This window comes from Aptenodytes forsteri, unplaced genomic scaffold, assembly GCF_000699145.1.
Source record: "Aptenodytes forsteri isolate BGI_AS27 unplaced genomic scaffold, ASM69914v1 Scaffold9, whole genome shotgun sequence".
NCBI lineage: Eukaryota > Metazoa > Chordata > Aves > Sphenisciformes > Spheniscidae > Aptenodytes > Aptenodytes forsteri.
In genome coordinates this window covers 7,269,267-7,289,194 of record NW_008796217.1, presented here as the reverse complement: position 1 = coordinate 7,289,194, position 19,928 = coordinate 7,269,267, and the positions used below count along the sequence as shown (strand labels likewise).

The 19,928-nt window shown below is 38.0% G+C and overlaps 1 protein-coding gene across 3 annotated transcripts in view; it reads left to right on the top strand.

Moving 5' to 3' along the window:
- The first annotated feature begins 71 nt into the window (after positions 1 to 71).
- Positions 72 to 19,928, top strand: part of GADL1 (glutamate decarboxylase like 1) — an 82,352-nt gene continuing 62,495 nt past the window's right edge. For all 3 annotated transcript variants that reach the window (XM_009288630.2, XM_009288631.2, XM_009288629.2), the window contains exons 1-9: positions 72 to 236; positions 1,060 to 1,186; positions 2,867 to 2,957; positions 3,648 to 3,754; positions 5,414 to 5,529; positions 11,321 to 11,400; positions 11,515 to 11,569; positions 15,236 to 15,352; positions 19,708 to 19,772. In XM_009288630.2, the coding sequence (XP_009286905.1) occupies positions 87 to 236; positions 1,060 to 1,186; positions 2,867 to 2,957; positions 3,648 to 3,754; positions 5,414 to 5,529; positions 11,321 to 11,400; positions 11,515 to 11,569; positions 15,236 to 15,352; positions 19,708 to 19,772 (908 nt within the window). In that variant the 5' untranslated portion in view covers positions 72 to 86. The remainder of the gene's footprint in view (positions 237 to 1,059; positions 1,187 to 2,866; positions 2,958 to 3,647; positions 3,755 to 5,413; positions 5,530 to 11,320; positions 11,401 to 11,514; positions 11,570 to 15,235; positions 15,353 to 19,707; positions 19,773 to 19,928) is intronic.

Here is a 19,928-nt window from a genome sequence, read left to right as displayed (position 1 = left end):
GTATTTTTTTAGTTTATGATTTAGTTGTCCAGGCCTTGCTCTAACGGTGGGTTATTTATCTTACAGTTAGTATTTGCAAACAGGAGATGCTCCAGAAGAAGAATGCTGTTTTGGTGGATGGAGTCATCCTAAATGGTCCGATAACGGACTCAAAAGCAGGAGAGAAGTTTGTGGAAGAGGTCTGTAAGATTATAATGGAAGAAGTCATCCGGAAAGCTGATGATGTAACAGAAAAGGTAAAGCCATAGAGTGTTGTTGAGAATTTGTAAAAGAGATAATGAACAGTAAATCAATTTCTTTCTAAGCTGTGTTTTATTGCACTTTAAGTAGCCTCAAAATTGCTTCTAGTCTGTGCCTGGCTCTGAAATAAAGAGGCAGCCATACAAATTAAGAAGGATCATATTGTAAAACCTTTCAATAACATAATTAGCATACATATTTGCCAGAAAATATTAAGGTTTTTCATCTCAGAGTACAATGGTCACTTTCTTGGACATGACAAATGGGTGTAATCTTTTTCCTGTTTGGGGTGGCGGGAGTTATTTGTTTGCTCCTCAGAGGCACTGGTATTAGAGGAGGAGGAACAGTGGATGTGGTACCACTGTGGAAGGGCAACATTATTGGATTGCTATGGGTTTTGCAGAACCTCTGCTTAAGAGGCTATATGGGAAGAGGAGCTGCAAACGAATCATGCTTGCCTTTGGGCAAGCACTGGTTGCTCCCACCCCTTGGCAGAACAGCATCTGAAAATGCTGTGATTACAAATCCTTAGCGAAGCAAATCCTTAGCTAAGGACAGAATTTGACCTGCAGGCCTCTTGCTTTTCTGCCTTCCAGCATTCCCCACTCTAATTTTTACGGTCAAGCAATGCCCGAGACACAATAAAACCAAGATCCCATGAGACCAGTTTACCAGAGATAGTTTCTGGTGGCATGCTGCCCTGCAATGGGCAGTTTTGTGAAACCAGGGCTGAATGTGGTGCTTACCTTGTAACTTTATAACCTCTTCCTCTTGGGTCACCTGTTCACTGCTGGTGTCTTCCCCCCTCCCCATCACTAGGTTTGTGAATGGCGAGCCCCCGAGACACTGAAGCAGATTCTTGACCTGGAAATGAGGGACACCGGAGAATCTCATCAGAAACTCTTGCAACTCTGCCAGGATGTTATACAATACAGCGTCAAAACCAGTAGGAGTGTGATTTCTAGTGAATTTATTTTGTATGCTAACTTAGGAAGACAGGATAATGTTTACAAAGTTCTGTCACCTTTCAGGAAACCGGGAGTGTGAATGTTTGTTTTCTGCCTGCCTATACAAGTACGCAAACATTTGACTGTGTTTCCGTTGTTTGAATGAATGCTGGTCACCATAGGTTTGACTGAAATGTGTAATCACGGCAAACTAATCGAAAACTAATCACTGTAATGCCATTGACATTAATGGTAGATTCTGTCATTTTGAAGTCTTGTGAAAGTCACCTAGACAGGTATGATGTAACAGTTTAGCAAAACAGGCGGGAGAAGGACCTTTGTGTGTGATTTCCTGCTGTCTGAGTGGTAAGCAGTAGAGTTGCCATCATTGCCCTCATACATTCTTAGTGATGATTACCCTACATTTACTATTGTTCTTTTTGAGCAATAGTCTTACAGGGTGTTAATGTGCTGATAGGCAGTAATTCCTGTTCCAGACACTGTGAGAAGAGAGCCTGCAGTGTTTCAGAGACAGTACACCACATCTCTGCAGGATTAGTTCTCTATGGCTAACCTTTCTGCAGCATGTGTAGTATAATTCAATCTTAGCAAAAAGGGATGAACAACATCTGTTCAGGAAATAATGCTGCGGATCAGTAGCTCAGGATTTCAGATGTGGCATAGCTTAGGCTGTGTTTTGGAAAGTGAGGACATTTGATATAGTTAGTTGTGCATTTCCAGGGCATGTTCCCTGCTACAGTCACTGTTGCTGCAAAGTAAAACCGTAAAATAATTTTGAGAGTGAACACATGCCTTGGAAAACCGTAGAAGAGTAGCAATACTGATCTACAGGGGGAGTGCACTAATAATATGCAGATATAATTACTGAGTTACTGGAAGGTGTTCTGTTTGTCTTACTTTTGCAAATTGCCTTTAGATTTTCATTTGTTACACTATGTCACCTTGGAAAGGATATTGTATATAAAAATATGCTGTGCAAATAGTCTTTAATCTAAGTATAAACATTTATTGAAGCCCCAGATATAATATAAATGGAGCCATACAGTTTACCTGGTTTTGCATGTAGAAGTACTACGCTGTGGATTAAAATTTAGGTGGTGATCCCACTGCTGCACTGACTTGTTTTTATACTATCTCAGTGTTTCAAGGCAGGTAAACAAATTCTCTTAACTTGTCATTTTAAGTCTGCAGCAAGTTTTTCCAAGCTGTTATACTGCCTCTCTTTCTCTCAATACTGAGACTTAGGTTGGGAGTGCAGGCACAGCTGCCTGGGATCAGCAGGTTTCTGTATTCCACTGCTTAGCAAAATTGGGCTGAGCATCCATCGTGGCCTCTCAAGACCACTGTTAAAAGCCACTGTGTATACTCAATTGTCAATCCCTTTTCTTTTTTTGATTTGTAAAATTTGTGAACAACTCTCATTCATTCTGTGCACTACCTGCATCTCTCAAACCTTGTTTTGGGACATGAAAGTGCTTATTAAATTTACTTTCAAAGGACTGTCTAACCTAAGAAAAGGACGGTAAGTCCAGAAAATACGGAGAGAATGATGGAGTGAATTGTGGTTTGCAGTGATCAGTGTTCAACTGAGAGGGCCTGTGATGTATTCTCTTCTCATGTGTATCCTGTCACTGCTTGCTTTTCATCTGTATTTTCAGGTCATCCAAGATTTTTCAATCAGCTGTATGCCGGAATAGATTATTACTCGTTAGTGGCTCGTTTCATTACAGAAGCACTGAACCCAAGTGTGTAAGTGTAGTTCTTTGTCCTCTTGATGATGAATTAGCATGCTTTTTGGAATAACAGCTTTTTTTGCTCCTCCCCCCCCGCCCCTTCTGATTTCTGTTTTCAGTGTTACAGAGGAGGTAGGAATTGTGCAGGAATTCGGGAGAGAAAACAGTCTGGATTGGCTGAATAGCTCACCAGAAGGTTGGCTAATCTGATGAGGCCTTTTTTTCTAGTTTGTGAGGTGGGACTTAAGAGGAGAGATCTTTGGTTTTCAGTGCTTTTAAACTTAGACTTTTATGTTACTTAGTCCATAAAAATGAATTAATCAGACTTAGTTGTTCATTTTTTTTGAAGCATTCTGCACAGAGTTGAATGCAAATGGTTACCTGTCTACTGTTTACTTGCAAATGTAAAGCCTAAACAAAAAGTAATTGTTGCTTGCAATAGATCATTATAGCTGAAATTTAAGCGTGTGACCTACATGAAAAGCAAACTGATGTTTTACTTTGAGAGTGGAAGTGTCAATGTGATGCTGTCAGGAACTAAGCAATTGCTCTACTGGGTCAGATCCATAGTGTTTTTATTTTAGAATTCTACTGCTGCTGGTGGTCAGCTTCTGACAGATCAGAGAAAGGTGCAAGAAACCTTTACCTAGTTTTAGCAATACGCTGTAGTCTTAATACCAATCATGATGCTTTTATTTTTGTTCAGATATACATATGAAGTATCCCCTGTGTTTCTGTTGGTGGAGGAAGCAGTCATCAAGAAAATGATTGAATTCATAGGCTGGGAAGAAGGTGATGGTATATTTAATCCAGGTAGGAACAGCTCTGATTTCAAGCTGAGTCGTTATAAACCAGCTAATACCAGTAATTCCATGAACATTGGATTTGTGTAGAGTATTTGAAAATGCATGCAAAAATCCAGTGATGCACACACACAACTATTTAATCCAGGCTTATCTTATGTGTTTCTAGTAATAATTCTGTGAATCTGATCAGCAAATGAATGAAAACAGTTCTACATTAAATATAATTATGTGGAAATTAATTGTTTGTAACTGATGCCCTTCCTGACCTTATTAACAACAATACCAACAGCCTCATTGGACTGAGTCAAATTGGTTGACAGACAGGGGGCTGATTTACGTGCCAGACACCAACCAGTGGTGCCTGAGGGCACTGATCTCTGTATCCTGCCTATCAACCATGGGAGCCAGGGTTTGTCTTAGCAGGAGCGTCATGAGCTCCCTATCAAAACTGCTTTGAATTTTGATAGTTTTTTTTAAATGTTACGGTAAGTTCAACCAACCAAATATTTCTTAAGCTTCTTGATAAGCCACGATTTTCAAATTTTTTGTAAAGCAGCGTTCCAGCCCGCTGTATTGAAATAATGAAGCATAATGATATTATTCCAGAGATTATTCGGATAACAAATTATTAGGATAGATGTGAAGTTTTTCTATCTAATTTGGGGGTGAGAAGAGAAATTAAATGAGTAAATGGATTTAAACCCCCCCTCTAAAACCAAAACAAAGTCGCTCATTCTAGCCTACATGTAAGTAGCAGAAATAAATAAACCCCGCTGTATTGAAATAATGAAGCATAATGATATTATTCCAGAGATTATTCGGATAACAAATTATTAGGATAGATGTGAAGTTTTTCTATCTAATTTGGGGGTGAGAAGAGAAATTAAATGAGTAAATGGATTTAAACCCCCCCTCTAAAACCAAAACAAAGTCGCTCATTCTAGCCTACATGTAAGTAGCAGAAAAATAAATAAACTAAAATCACCTACAATTTTTTTTTAAAAAATATATTAATGGTATGGAGTTTTTTTACGTCAGATTTGATGTGTATTTTCAGTAGAATCCTTGCTTTTACAGCAGAATTGCTTAATTAAAACTTACTGAGATACTGTCAAAAGACAAGTGAATTGTACTTTTTTGTGCTAGTTTTATGTGAGGATTTTTGTTATTATTTTGGTTTTGTTCATTTAAGTGAATAAAAGCCATCCAGATCTTACCTTGCAGATCTTCCAGTTCCCACTCACTGTGGTTTTTTTTTCTAATGGCTTTTTTCCTCCCCATAATAATACTCTGAGGCCTCGTTGCCCAAGAGGTCTCCTAGGCTCTGTACGGTGCAGCCACAGCTGAGCTCGGTGCAGGCAGCTGAGCTGGCACTGGGAAGGAGCTGTTTCAGGGTATTCTCTGTTGGGGAGGACTGTCTGGGCACAGTTCTTACTCTTCAGGAAATATCCCCAAAGAGCATTCAAACGTGCTCTGTTTTCATGCATGCTGCAGAGCCTGAAGTTCATTTTATGTCTGTAGGCTTTTGGGGAGGAAATAAGCTATGATGGATGCATCTATAGGCTAACTGTATTGTTTATTATTTTCCCCAATAGGTCAAGCACTCAGACACAGGACAGTTGCTAGGACTGTGGCTAATACAATATTTGTATGTCTCTTTTTGTAGGTGGCTCTGTTTCTAATATGTATGCTATGAACTTAGCAAGATACAAATTTTGTCCTGAGATAAAGGAAAAAGGACTTTCAGGTTTGCCAAGACTAGTCCTGTTCGCTTCGGAAGAGGTAAAAACAAAACAAAACAAGCTTTTTGAACTTTATTTTTCAATGGCTGCAAAATTATATCATTTGTATATCTGATGGGGCACTGGTACAATAAATTTGTCATCAGTGTAAGTGGAGAAGTCTGATGGTAAATTTTCCCGCAGAAGCTTACTTGCTTTCAGAAAACAAACACAGATGTTCCTGCTCTTGGAAATCACTGATGTAAGAATAGGTTGTACGTGGGGCAAACCCGAAGCAGAATGCATGTGGTGTGTTGTGGAGGTCTGCAGCATTTGATTTCCCACAGCATAAAGTCTAGCAGGAACCATAGATAGGTTTTGGATGTCAAATGCACATTTAACTTGTACTAAGCTGAGCACTTGTGGACCTGTGAGATGGCTGTCTGCAGTGCCCAGTCTGACCTATGTCTGAATACAGATTGGTTGTGGTACAGAACCAAACCCACCATAAAGCATTTTGGAAAAAAATGCTGGATCTTTAGACAGTTTTTCTTTAAATAATTGAAAATATGTGGCTAGTTTTAAATTTTTTGAATAATATTTGTCCAAACTGCCTGTGGGAACTTGAATTTTATTCATATATTTATTCTGAAGCTAATTTTTTTGAGGCTTTTTTCTCTCACCTCTCCCTCCAATTTTAAGAGTTTATCGTTTGATTAGTACAGAGTTGTTATTAATTCTGACTCCACTATATAGAGGCCCCAGTGGAAGTGAGAACCCTGTTGTACTAGGACGTATGTAGTTACTAGAATAATTTTAGCTCTTAAGTTTATGCTCCAAACAGTTTGCAGTGTAAATAGTCAAGAGGCTTATTTTGAAGAGGCCCAAGGGATGAAGGCATTGCATAAGTTGTCCAAGACAGCACGTATATTTTGGAACTGAATCCAAATGTCCTAAATAAAGGGATTTTTTTTCCCCAGGCAAAATATATTTAGGTTTTTTCTTACTGAAAAGTGTGTATATGAAATGACATATCAGTTCATACTTAATCCATCACATTACATCTTAAAAATAGCTAAGGAGGAAAAAATTAGGTTGAAACATGTTCTGTTAATGCTTTTGAAGTGAAGCGCATAGAATTTTTATCATGAAGTAACATTTTATTTCATTGCAAGATTTAAGTAAAACATATACTCTCATACTCAAAACCAAACAAGCATTTAATTTCATGACAAAAGAAATTTTATTTGACCCCTGGAGTAAATTTGTTTTGATGTCTTTGCTTCACTAGAAAGACCAAAACTATGAAACATAGAACTGACCAGGAAAAATAAATTGGTAAATTATTCGTAAGGCAATAGTCTTGATCTCTAATACTTTGCTTGATTCACAAAACCATGTTGTCTTTAGTACTCAATAATCACTTGCTGTAAAACTGCCACTTTCAGTAGTTAGTTGTGGCTATTGTCTAAGGTCTCTAGTGTTTATTCATGGTTACAAGGGAGGAGATGTGCATATTCATATATACTTATTTTAGATCCACCTGTACTGAGTCGAAGTTACGTTACCTTTTGGAAGTTTGTTTAGTTCAGATATGTCATATTAAGAATATATGTACTAAATGGTCCACACTGAAGAAAAGTACATAAGTGCTTGTGTCACACAATCTTAATTTTTTATTATTTGTTTTTATTTTGAGCCTTCTTTTATTTAGCATTTTGCGCCCTTTTTTTTTTTCTCTGAAGAGGTACCTGGTGAAGCAAATGATTAAAAAAAAAAAAAAAAAAGATCCTGGAGAAGTTAACAACCTGTGTTTATCTTTGACATGAATCAGGCAAACAGTGTTGGCATGGAGAAGCCATAAGGCTATAATGAACTGAGAGTATTGATACAGAGTCAAAACACATGGCTGCTCAAGGCATTTGTGTCATTTTAGGGCTTGGCTTCAACACTGTGTTCAAATGAAATGATTTTTGCCTTGAGTTGCCAAGTCCTGAAGTTTCAGTCTGACACTTGGTAGACCGAAAGAGTTGCCTTGCTGTAGAGCAGGGGAATGCATGGACTTGTCAGTGACTTAATTTTATGTGATCTGGGGCTATGTATTTTTTGTATGTTCTTGGATAACATGAAGGTATATGTTTAATGCATGGCCCACCCAAGGTCCTCACGTGCTCTGTTTGGCCTTCAGGAATAAAAAAGGCTCCTTGTTCCTGCAAGTAAAATGGTTAGCTACTTAATTATGGTGATACACAATGAACACTGTTTATGCTACTGCTCCGTAGTTCTCTTGCTGGACCATTACAGAGTGATTCCGCTTGAGACAGTAGCAGCAGTAGAGAAATTGTTATATCTCTTTTTTGAGGCATGATTTGTGGCTCTGTAGGAGCTGAATACAGTTGTAGTTATAGATGTCAGCCCACCTTATTATCACTTTTTGCTATTTGAGTCCCATCTGAACTTTATTCTGACCCAAGAATGTATTGCATTGATCTGAAAGGTAGAAATCTGCTAAATTTGAGGTAACCGAGGGTAGAAGAGGATGTATAAACAGTTGAAATGTGCATGCTGATATGAGCAGTTTTTTAGATGCAATGAAACTAAATTCCTCCCCAGTGCAGCTTGATCATGAAAGTAATAAAGTGAGAGAACACAACATAAACTCACCATGTCGTCCCCTGTTGAAATTACAACAGACAAAAATGAGTAATAAAACAATCTCATAATAATGTAATTGCCTTATGCAATCGTGTTTCTAGGAAACTTCTCAAAATCAAGAAAATACAAATTTATCTTCTGTTTTAATGAGCACAGGGGGAAAGTACCTTGTCTTTGCAAACGTTATTAGGAAATGAAAACTATGTCTAGCTATAGTTAAAATAGTACAGCAGCACATCTTAAATGCACTGTTCCAATTTGATCTTGTGCTCAAAGGCATTCATTTCTTAGTACAAATGGCTACAGATTTAATAATGTGTCCAAACAAACAAAACTGCAAAAGACATGGCAAGAGTAGTATGAACTCACAGTATTTAAAATTATTATTTAAAATTACGTATATAATCTAGATACAAATAATACCTTTTATTTGGATATTTCTTTCCCTTTTTTTGGAAGGGGAACTATGAACAAGTGAATTAGTTGACGCTGTTGTGACTGGAGCTGCTAAATGTTCTCTGGTATATTCTTTCTTAAAATGATGTGGTGTAATTTAGCATAATGGTTTCTAGTAATGATAGTGGGGAAAAAAAGAAATTATTGTGTGTTTTCAATCCATATAACTGAAAGACTACTTTTTTCATCAAAGAAAGCATATTCCAAGTCTATGTAGTGGTGTAAGTCTTGTCCCTTTTCTGTCCTACTGAAGACCTGACAAAATTTTCCAAGAGGCGCAGAAGTACTTGTGGAGGCGAGAAATAATGTATCTTGCAGCCTGTTTTGTTTTGGTATTCCCTTTATTCTTCTCTTTCCTTCTGCTTTTTGGTATAATCTCTCAGGTGCTCAAGCCTCTTTTATCTTTCTTCCAGTCTCCCATACCATTTTTTTTATAATAAAATACATGATTTAGTGATTGCCTGTTTACTAGTATACTGAATTTGCAGGTCTACTGCTTTCTCAGTTTGGAGCAATCTGATTATTCCTGGTGATTCATACCTTTCATTTGAACCTAATGGATAGAAACCAGTGAGGGAGGCAACTTGTATTTTAAGTGATTCGCTAATCAGTTGAAAACATCTCCAAACTTCTACTGAACGACATACAGCCACTCTACAATCATTATTACTATTATTGATGTAATTTGATGTAATGTAAGACTAATTATCCACCTATGTATGTTATTATTCTTGTAACAGTCTAAATGAATGAGCCCTAAAGGCTTTGTGGATGTGTCATGTTACAAAATTAAGCTTTCTTAAAACTACCTGATAGTATCAAGTAGTGTTTTTGTATGCCTTTATTTAAAAAGTGGGTGACGGTAGGGGAAACCTTTTTGTCAAAAAGAAAGAGCCCTTTGAGGTGATCCATCTCATCAAAATAAACGTGACAGGCTTTAATACCCTTAATATATTCATGCCCACACATTAAAATGTTGTACATTTTTCATAATTATGTTCTGCAGTAACTGCATTTGTGTGAACTCTCTGGAAGAAAATGGAATTAATTAACCACCTGGCTTCACCTCCTGTATGAAAAGTAACAATTCTAGACATCTTCACGGTTGCTGGAGTATGCGTTATTTTAACTCTTCAGTAATAAAGTGAAAAGGAGACAGTTTCATTTTTTGAGAAGAGCAGTGATAAACCAAGGCTTGGATGATCTTGATTCTGAGAAGAATTGTGTAGTCCTATGAGATGCTGCATACTCTCAAAACTGACTCCATTGCTATGAGTGGGTAGGCATTTGGTATGCTGCAGGTTATTCAGAGTCATTTTGACGTCTAAAAATAACTTCAGATTAAGAAGGTTACTGTATCTTGAATTCCCAGGCTAATCTCGAAGATGGATTAAACCGAGATCAGCACACACTTATTCTGGAATAAGACAAAATGTTCTTATGCTGGAATAATGATATCCACAGTAGAGCAGGTCCTTATAGACGTGAATGTTGGAAATATGGTAAGATATACCTTGAATATTTGTTTAACAGAAAAAAGCTTGTAAAAAGTACAGAGTGGACTGTGGGCTTGGGTATCCTTCTCACCAGAGCCATTTTACCACATTCTGATTGAATAAACACTCATTTCTAACATCCTTTGAACAGGTGAAGGGGCCTCTTGTTTTCCACTCACTTCACAGGGCTTCATACACTAATGCCCTTTATTCAGTGCAAAGTGAGAAGTGGGCTGCATGTATCTGTACTCATTCAAAGACATCTCTGTGATGAGACCTCGCTAAAATTCTTTGCTGAAATAGTAACTTCATTTTCTGAAAAATGCAGACTGGTCCAGACTGGAACCTTTTGCAAAATCCGTATTAACTTTTGAAGATGTGCTGAGTCTGTCTGAAGTCTGCTTGCTTTCATAGTGGCTTCTAAGATTCATGGTCATGTGAACAACCTTCACAACACCATGGTTTTCAGATCCTTTTGCGGAGATAGGGCTTTGAAAGCCTTGGAAATCCCAATTGTACCACATCTAAAGGCTTTGGTAAGTCTTGGGACTTGAGCTCCTTGATCCTATGAACAGAGTTGCTGGATCAGGCCAAGGGTCAGTTTAGCATAGAATCCTGCGTCTGGCAGTGGCCAACAGCTGATGTTTAGAGAAAGCATATAGAAAAATTACGAGGATAAAGTGGTAGAGGCTTTAGATATATCATAAGAGACATCCTAATTAAGGGTCCAGTTTCCAAGGAGTGGTGCTTTTGGACTTTCAGACCTATCGGTTGCTTCTAGGCTGTTGAGTTCGGTAGCCTTCGGACCTTTCTTCTCATGCGTTTCTTAACTCTTACACTCATTGATACTTTTGACTCAGTTATATTAAAACATTTTGAAACAATTAATAATTCTTCCCTGATGACACTTCAAGATTTCTACTTTTCATTCTAATGCAGAACCAGCTTTAAAAAAAAATATATGGAATAGAGCTTTTTTATTTTTTTTTTAAGCCCACATTTTAAATATGGTGTGCATCTTTTTTTGTCTTATTTTCCCCAGTCTTCTGTGTGTGTCATTGTTAAATACAAGATGGTCTTGGTGCTGTGAGGCTTTCAGTTTGCTTTTTCTGTTAGGATATGCTGTTGTCATGAGTATTAGCTGCTATTAAATTAATTTCAGTGTCACTGTTCCCTGTGCAAAGAAATTTCTTTCTTTCGTTTTAATTGCCTCCTTACTTTTTTTCATGCCTCTTTCATTTACAGTGTCATTACTCCATGAAGAAGGCAGCCTCCTTCCTGGGTATTGGTACAGAGAATGTTTACTTCATCAAAACAGATGAAAGGTAAGCAAGCAAAAGCCATGGCTGTAGTCTCTAAGCCTTTTTAAAATGCAGTAGTGCTGTACACAACCAACCTGTTTGAATGTAACTGAAAAGTTTTAAATCTGTGTCCCTTAGAGGTAAGATGATACCTGAGGAACTGGAGAAACAAGTCCAACGGGCCAGGAAAGAGGTGAGAGGGGGAGAGAGAGCATGAAGGAGACAGGAGGAGTGTATGCGGAGTGTTTGCTTGTGTCTGAGTAAAAGGAAGAAAAACTAAGAGTGAGTGAAATCTTAAAAATAGGGCAGTTAAGGTAACAGTGTCTTTCTTATAGGTGCAATCTGTTTGCCACAAACTTGTGAAACAAGCCAAGACTGCTAGGTGCTATGCTCTTACAAGGGAGAAAAATTCCACAGGGTGTTTGCTACTAATGAAAGTCCTGAGTACAACACTGCTCTGAAGTATTTAGCACATTTCTTCTAGGATTTCTTTTGCCCTTGATCCTTTTTTAAATGAATGCAGTATTTGTTTTCCTTAAATGGTAAATGAAAACTGTAGGGTTTTCAGTTAATTACAGCAGCTATTGCTCTGTCCTCTGCAGTGAGCAAGAACTGTAACATGTGGCTTAGTCTCCAAAACTATCATACAAGCTACAAATGCTAAATTTGTTCCTTTCTAGTATTGTAGGAAGAGCGCAGAGATTCCATCCTGTGCCTCTCCTCCCCCAGGGACTTTGCCAGTAGAAAGTCAAAGGCCAGCATTTAGAAAGGTACTGATGTGTGTATTTGGACAACATTCCCACAATCTGTAAGACAGCACTTACTATGGTCAACATAATTTATTTTAGAGAGCTTGGAGGACTGAATGTGAATTCTAAGGCACAGAGCATCTTCTTTTGGCCTGGTTAGCTCACCTTATTTCCCACTTCCAGTTTGTGCATCAGAGCAGTAGGATTCAGAGCTCAGCCCTTAGTCCACGATCTGTGAATACCAAGCAACTAGTGCAATGTCCATGGTGTGGACGATGCATACCATGGAATCCTACCTTTGGAAACCTACTTTTGCGACTGATAGAAAAGCCAAGGCAGTGCTGTTCTGTCATGCACTGGCATGGCCGCAACAGCTTTCACTAAGATCTGATTTAGATACATCTTCTGCCAAACAACCATCTCTTCTTTGAGTTTCGTGCTAGATGGCGTAACTATTGATACATGGTGGCCCTAATGACCTAGCAAACTCTCTTGCTTGCCTCTTTCTGTACTTTGCATTATCTGTGGAAGACAACGTGTACTTTACTCATTCAAGCAAGCTGGGGGGAAAAAAAAAGGGCTGAAATAAAATGGAGCAAGAGGAAGCAGGCTGACAGGAGAATGAGCTCTTTGCTCTTGCAAAAACAGAATTCTTGTTTGTTGATGTAATAAGAAATTTAATGGTTATTTGAAAGAAATCCTCTGGCATTTATGATTTTTAAAAAAAAAGGTCAACCTCAGTATGGTGTTCTGCAATTTGAAAACAAATGTTCTATATTAAAAAGCTCAGCTTACAGGAGAACACTATTTCACTTGCATTTTAATGGAAGTTACAGGTATATTGGAAGGTTTTCATTTCATCAGAGCTTCAGTAAGTGTGTCTGTCCTTGGTAAAGTGCTACTTTACAACTTTTACAGAAGGACACTTCAGTGAATTACAGTAAATATTCTAATTACTCTAGACAACACAGGATGTATTTGCTAGTGATAGGAGCACAAAATGATCACTGACTATGAATAGCAAGAGTCTTAGGCCTCTTTTTAGAGAATTTAGTCAGGAAGATTTATTTAACTATATTGTCAAGAAGAATAAAAATTTAATTCCCTTCTTTGTGGGAAAAATGTAATGGTAACAATCTTTGGAATTTGCAGAGATCCTAGACTTGTCCCCATATTCAGTCATGTTACCTACTGGCTGCTGGGGGACCTTTGACTTTGATGTAGCTGTGGGAGAAAATTGGTGAGAACACTGACAGAAACTAGGTGCAGCAGATGCATCTTTGCCTCACTTGCAAGCGTTTTGTACTTGAGTTTCAGGCTGGTTTGTAAGTTTGACTTTTGTGGTAGGTTGTACTAGGAATGAATGACCAAGAAGTGAATGATAGGCTGGTAATTCTTTGTGAATGTATGGGATTAATTTAAATTCATTCCAAGGTTACTTTTCACTGCTTTAGCAATTTGTAAAGAAATTTAAAAATATAAATAAATCATAATTATGTACCATTCTAACCATCCTCTACACTGTTAAAGAAGTATAAAATTGTCAGAATGTAAATGTGAATCAAGCCTGTCTGTAGTAGATGTTTAAAAGTGGCAATGCTTTTTTTTTTAAAGAAAAAAAAAAGATCAGATTTCAGCTGAAGTGAAGATACGTAAGACTCGTATGTAGAGTTTGATTTTTCAGCTGATGTCTGACTTCGGTGAAGCTACATTGAGTCACATCAGCAGAGAGACTTACATCATCTGAGAGATTTAATTCACTGCAAATGAACTCCAGGGATCCCAGATTATACAATTTAATAACAACTTTAATCCACCTTCAGTAACTGCGTTGTCATGCTGTGGGCTAGGTGCTGAAACGTGCAGAGGAGTTCCTTCAGCATGCATTTACCAGCAAATGAGACTGCACAGTCATTGCTAGGGCTGATACCCTCAATTTCATGAAGTTGTTTCAAACTCCACCAATTCTTTTCATTGTTTCAGTTTCTGCCCCTAAGTAGGCACAGGCACATACATCTGCAAGGGTAGGTCCCAGCTGGTATATGTGGCCTAGTCTGCTATTGTAATTGCACCCCTGGTATTAGTTGAGTGGGAAGGCAATGAGCAAAGCCACTGAAACCAGAATGGATGGCTTGTGATGTTGTCTGAGACTGCAACCTGACAATAGTTTTCCTTATCCCACCTGTCTAACCTTAAAACTGTCTGAGATTTCCAGTGGTCTCTCTCCTAACATTCAGTTACCATCTACAGCCCTTCCTGTTTTCTAGGCAGGAGTAGGAGCAAGAGAATAGCACTTTGCTGTAGACCAGGCACTGGGGTCAGGTAGTGATGACTGTCCCGGTCACTGTATGTGCCGTGTTCTCTAGCTGAAGGTTCCTCTTCACTAGGCAGAGAATAGGGGCATTGTAGAGACAACGCAGGTGGAACCCCTAGGGGGATGAGCCCTTTCCTTGCGTGGGTAGCCTGCTGGTTGAGCTAGTAGCTTTATTTTATTCAGCAGAATGGCAGCAAATACGGTAGTAAAATGTGGAAGACTGAGAAATTAAAATCAAGTGTATAAAGAGAGATGTCAAATATCTGGTATGTTTTGATCTTGACAAAACTAGCATCTGTCAAAACAGTCTGCCCTGGGATGGTGTTAACTGGAAATGGAAAATTGCTTTTTTTGCATTGTAGAGACAACGCAGGTGGAACCCCTAGGGGGATGAGCCCTTTCCTTGCGTGGGTAGCCTGCTGGTTGAGCTAGTAGCTTTATTTTATTCAGCAGAATGGCAGCAAATACGGTAGTAAAATGTGGAAGACTGAGAAATTAAAATCAAGTGTATAAAGAGAGATGTCAAATATCTGGTATGTTTTGATCTTGACAAAACTAGCATCTGTCAAAACAGTCTGCCCTGGGATGGTGTTAACTGGAAATGGAAAATGCTGCTTTTTTTTTTTTTTTTAAGAATCAGCACTTTTAAATGCAGTACCTTCCGCTGGGAAACTAAAATGTAGACTATTGCATCTTTGTCCTACCTTCCTTGACCTTTTTATACTTAGCTCTGCAGATATACTGGAGGACACGAGCAGTGCAAATGACAATTTTTTTGTTTTGAATCCTATTGCAGGGGTCAGCACCATTTCTTGTCTGTGCTACAGCAGGCACAACAGTGCTGGGAGCATTTGATCCTCTGGATAAAATTGCCGATATCTGTGAAAAGCATGGCCTATGGCTTCATGTTGACGTGAGTTTGCATACTAAGTAGTTTTGTTTAGCATTGCTTTTTTATAATTGCTGTTTTTCTTTGACTGTTGGTGTTTCTTTGTAGAAGTTGGGTTCTAATAACTTATTTTTTTGCATAGAGAACAGAAATACATTCTGATTAATCTCTGTTACATGTGCTGAAAAAACAGCAAATAATTTGGTTGTGACAAGCAGTCAAAGCTATTTTGTCATTGTCAGGTTATATTTCAAAATTATTTTAAAATCAATTTCTTCTTGCTACCTCCTAAAAATGCTTCAAAGGTGATTATATACAAATATAACTTCGGATTCTTTCCACGTTCTGTTGGAGAATGGGCACATTAAAATCGTGGTGTATGGTTCATACAGGTTAAAATAAAGGTTTTTCTGACAAAATAAAGGTATTTTTCTGACTCAACCAGTCGTAAATTATTCTGTTTCATATTTACAGGTTTGAGTTTCCTGTAGATCTCCTTACATTTTCCGAAATTGTTCAGAAGCTTTTCTTTTCTCATTTCTTTATAATTTTAGGTTTGAATATCAAAATCCATTCATGAACCTTTTTGGAATAATCATTGAACCTTTTTATTACCTGAAAGAGTTAGCTGTAAATGTATTTTTGTAAAACTAGGTCTCTTCATATTTTGTAAAATTGCATTCTCTTTATAATTTGCAACGCCACAAATCCAGAATGGCTAGATTAAAAGCCATGGAGCAATGAGAGAATCTGGAGCAACATTAATGGAGACTTGTAGACCTGCTCTAAATTTTTGAAGTGTTTGTTTAATGTTGAGTATCTGAAGAAAAAACACGTAGGCAGCGATGTGTGTTTCAAATAAATGTCTCGCAGACATTAATAAATAGAGTCACTGTATGTGTGAGTCAAAAGAGTTTTCTTACTGACTTGGAGGCAAAGATGCAGAATTTAGCCCTAGTATTTAAAGTGTCTGCAAAGCATCCTCATGGCTGTGTGCTGGTGAGAATGACTCAGATGATTTTCAGCAGAAGCGCAGCATTCACATTAGGCCCAAACAGTCTTGCGTGTCTGTGTATAGTCAGTGGAAAGAGCAATCTATTCAGAATCTGTGTTGAATCTTAGGTGAGCTGAATAGACATGGCTGGAGCCATCTCCAATGGCTGTAGGAGGACAAAATGAGTAGTCTCCTAACATACTCCCTGTAGCTGAATAACTAAAATTAGGTGGGACGAGCCTGGGCCATATTCTGAACTATATATACTTCATAGGCAGTTGATAGTGTTTTGTAAAGAATTTACTTTCGTCTTCCAATTTTGCCTCATGTTAAACTAAGGTAAAAATGTCAGTAAATATCTTAAAGTTATTTTCTGTTTTAAACAGTGACTGTAGTTGTCAGATGTGAATTGATTCCCAGTAGAAGGACAAATGTCCAGTAATAAATAAGGTTTATTATCTGGAAGACACATCGTTCTGTTAAGATGTGATTAGTGTTATGAACCTCTCAGTGGTTCTCAGGAGTTCTATCAGTATTTTATCCATCTTTCCTTTCACCATCTATGAAGAGTTGAGTGGATGGCTGTTTCTTATTTTTTGTTTAAAGTTTCTAGCTGTATTTATATGAGAACAGGGTGTGGGGAAGAGACTGAAACCTTTCTGTGTAAGTGACATCAGGCATACATGTATATACAAATGTGCTATGGTAAAATGAGCAGACTGTAATTCATAATGTGACCTTTTTTCACTCACAGCACCATTAGAAACAGGTTTACTAGAAAGATACATGAAAAGGTACAGTGAGACCAGGCATCTGCCATTCAGAAATAGTGTACAAGAAACACAGTGAAGAGTTGGATTTTTTCTTTGTTTTTAAGCAAGCCTACCTCCTTCTAGCCTTATAGGCAAGAATAGAATATATTTGAAAGCTTTGAGGATCTACATTCTTCTGAAAGGCCTGGTTTCTTGTTGAATGATTTACGTGTTATGCAAGTCTGAGTTATAGCTAGTGAGTACTGCTGTTTGGGCCTGCTGTAACTTTGGAGGAAAAAAAGATACAGTACAAATAAAACAAAGATTAAAAAGCAGGGAAGGTTCTGTCTAATTTAGGACTTTTCGTGTATCATTGATGGGAATCAGGATTATCTACTGCAAATCTGAGGAGCTGTTTATAAGAATATATTATATGAATGTCAGTGGTGTTATTTCCAGATCTACACTGATGTATCTCATTTCAGAATATTTTCTGATCCCAAAAATTGATATGTTTGCCTTAGGGAGACTCTTTTCATTAAACATGAAATGATAAAGCTCATGATTCTTAGGAAGGGCAAAAGGGAGAACGTCAACATAAAATCAGTGGGCTTCAGGAAGATAAATTTCAATAAAGTCAGAAATAGTAGATAAGCTCTCACATGGAGACAAACCTAAAGAGGAAAAGGGACTTTTTAAGGAAAAAGTTGTTTTAAGAAGATGATACCAATAAGCCCAAACTGTCTCAGCAGTCAAGCCATTCAATAGCCTAAGTGCAGAGACTATAACCAGGCTTATTTTGTGCACATTACAGTATTCATACACACGTTCAAGTTGCTTATTGCATTCTATCGTACACCTATGATGCCTTTCTTAATGACTTGTTTTGCATCATCAATATGCACTCAAGCTCCAGCACTTATGTATGTCATGTATTGTGTTCATGTAGTTTTAAATACTATGTATGAGTATTTCTTCCCTGCTGGTCCTTATTTTGACTTTTTTTTTTTCTTATGGCTAGACCAGTACAGAAAATCAGGTTTGACCTATTGGCCTGTGCTTAGGTAGTTAGTTTAATCACACTGTGAACACTGTGATTCCCATTGTTCAGCTGCAAGTGGTTTGTTGCATATGAAACACAGTAATTTTCTCATACCTAGTTACCAATTACATTGCATGGAACACAGGTGGTAATCTTTGTGTTTTGAGCTACTCTGCATTGCTCCCAGCTGGACTTGTCGTAAACAAAATGTGTCAATCTAGTTTGATCAATCTACCTTCCTACTGTAGTCTCATGGATAGAGGAGAAGCAGTTAACTTTTATTGTGTCTTTGCAACTTCTCATCAGAAAGCCAGAGAAACATGCCAAGCTGCAGCTGTGGTAGTGAGTGAAAACCTGGCTGGAAAATCACACCCAGAGAGCAGTTACCAGTGGTTCACTGCTGAAAGGGGACAAAAATTTGAGCAGGATTCCACAGAGATCCATCCTCGGTTAGAAGTTATCTGGTATTTTCATTAATAACTTGGATGAAAAAGAATATGCTGACTAAATTTGAAAATGACATAGAACTGCTGCAAGAGGCAGTGGGAGGACAGGATTAGAAATCAAAGATATCTTGACAGTTTGGAGAAAAAAGTGGGAAAAACTAGGCTACAGTTCAATAAAGATAAAGTTCTAAGTTTAAGCTGTAATAATCAACTGCACAAACACAGGCTGGGGATTGTTGGCTAGACAGCAGACCTTCAGAAAAAGATCTGGGATTTGCAGTACATCACAAATCGGTGATCGTAAGCATTTCAAATAGGGTTAAATGCCTTTCAGAATTGAATAAAGAAGATACATAAAATAATTGCCTCTTCCTGCTTGGTGCTCCATCTGCTTTATCTAGGTTGTGTCCAAATAAAAAGCTGCATTTCAAGAAGGTTAAGGACCTACAGGAGAAAGATTTGAAAATAGTAAAGCAGTGAGGATAAACAGAACCATATCTATAAATTATGACCAATGAGGAAAGATTGAAAACACTGCTGTTATTTAAACTAGAAAAGACAAAAAGACAATACCTAATAGTCTACAGATGCTTTAAAAGCTGCTGCAAAAAGAAAAGGAATAATCTGTTCCCCTGACCACTGCAAGTATGACAAGAGTAAACACTGTTTAGGACTGACAGTTTAAATCAATAGGGTTGATACCGTTAAACACAAATTAAGTGGTTAAGTTGTGCAGCCTCCATCATTGGAGGTCTTTAAAACCAGACAAAGATACGTAAAATGGGGCTTTTCTGCTCCCACTGCTTAGGTTTAGGCTGGGGGAAAGGACGCACTTCTGATTCAGTATCAGGAATGGGTCTGGTTATGCGGGGACACTTCAGTCAATGCTCTTGCTTACACAGAAGAGACAGTGTAGTTTGTGGCTCACATAGTGGCACAAACCATCAGCTCCTCTATTTTAGGCATAGCCCCAGGCTGCCATCTTTATTTCAGTAAATGATACTGAAGGCAAAATTTAGCCCACTGACCATGTAGTAAACTAAATTTTAAATGAGATAAAACATCTTCAGAAATTATTAGTTGAAGCATTATGAAAAGAACTTTATACAAATAATATTGTCTTGGCTCTATAAACGTTCCAACAGGCTTCTTGGGGTGGCTCGGCTTTGATATCAAGGAAGCATTGCAAACTTCTTCATGGCATCCACAGGTAAGTCAGTTTAGTTCATAGGCACATTTACCAGGGACTGAGATGAAAGTTGTGTGGCCTATTGACCTCCACTCAGCGTAAGAAAGACACGGACCCGTTGGAGCGGCTCCAGAGGAGGGCCACGAAAATGATCAGGGGGATGGAACACCTCTCCTA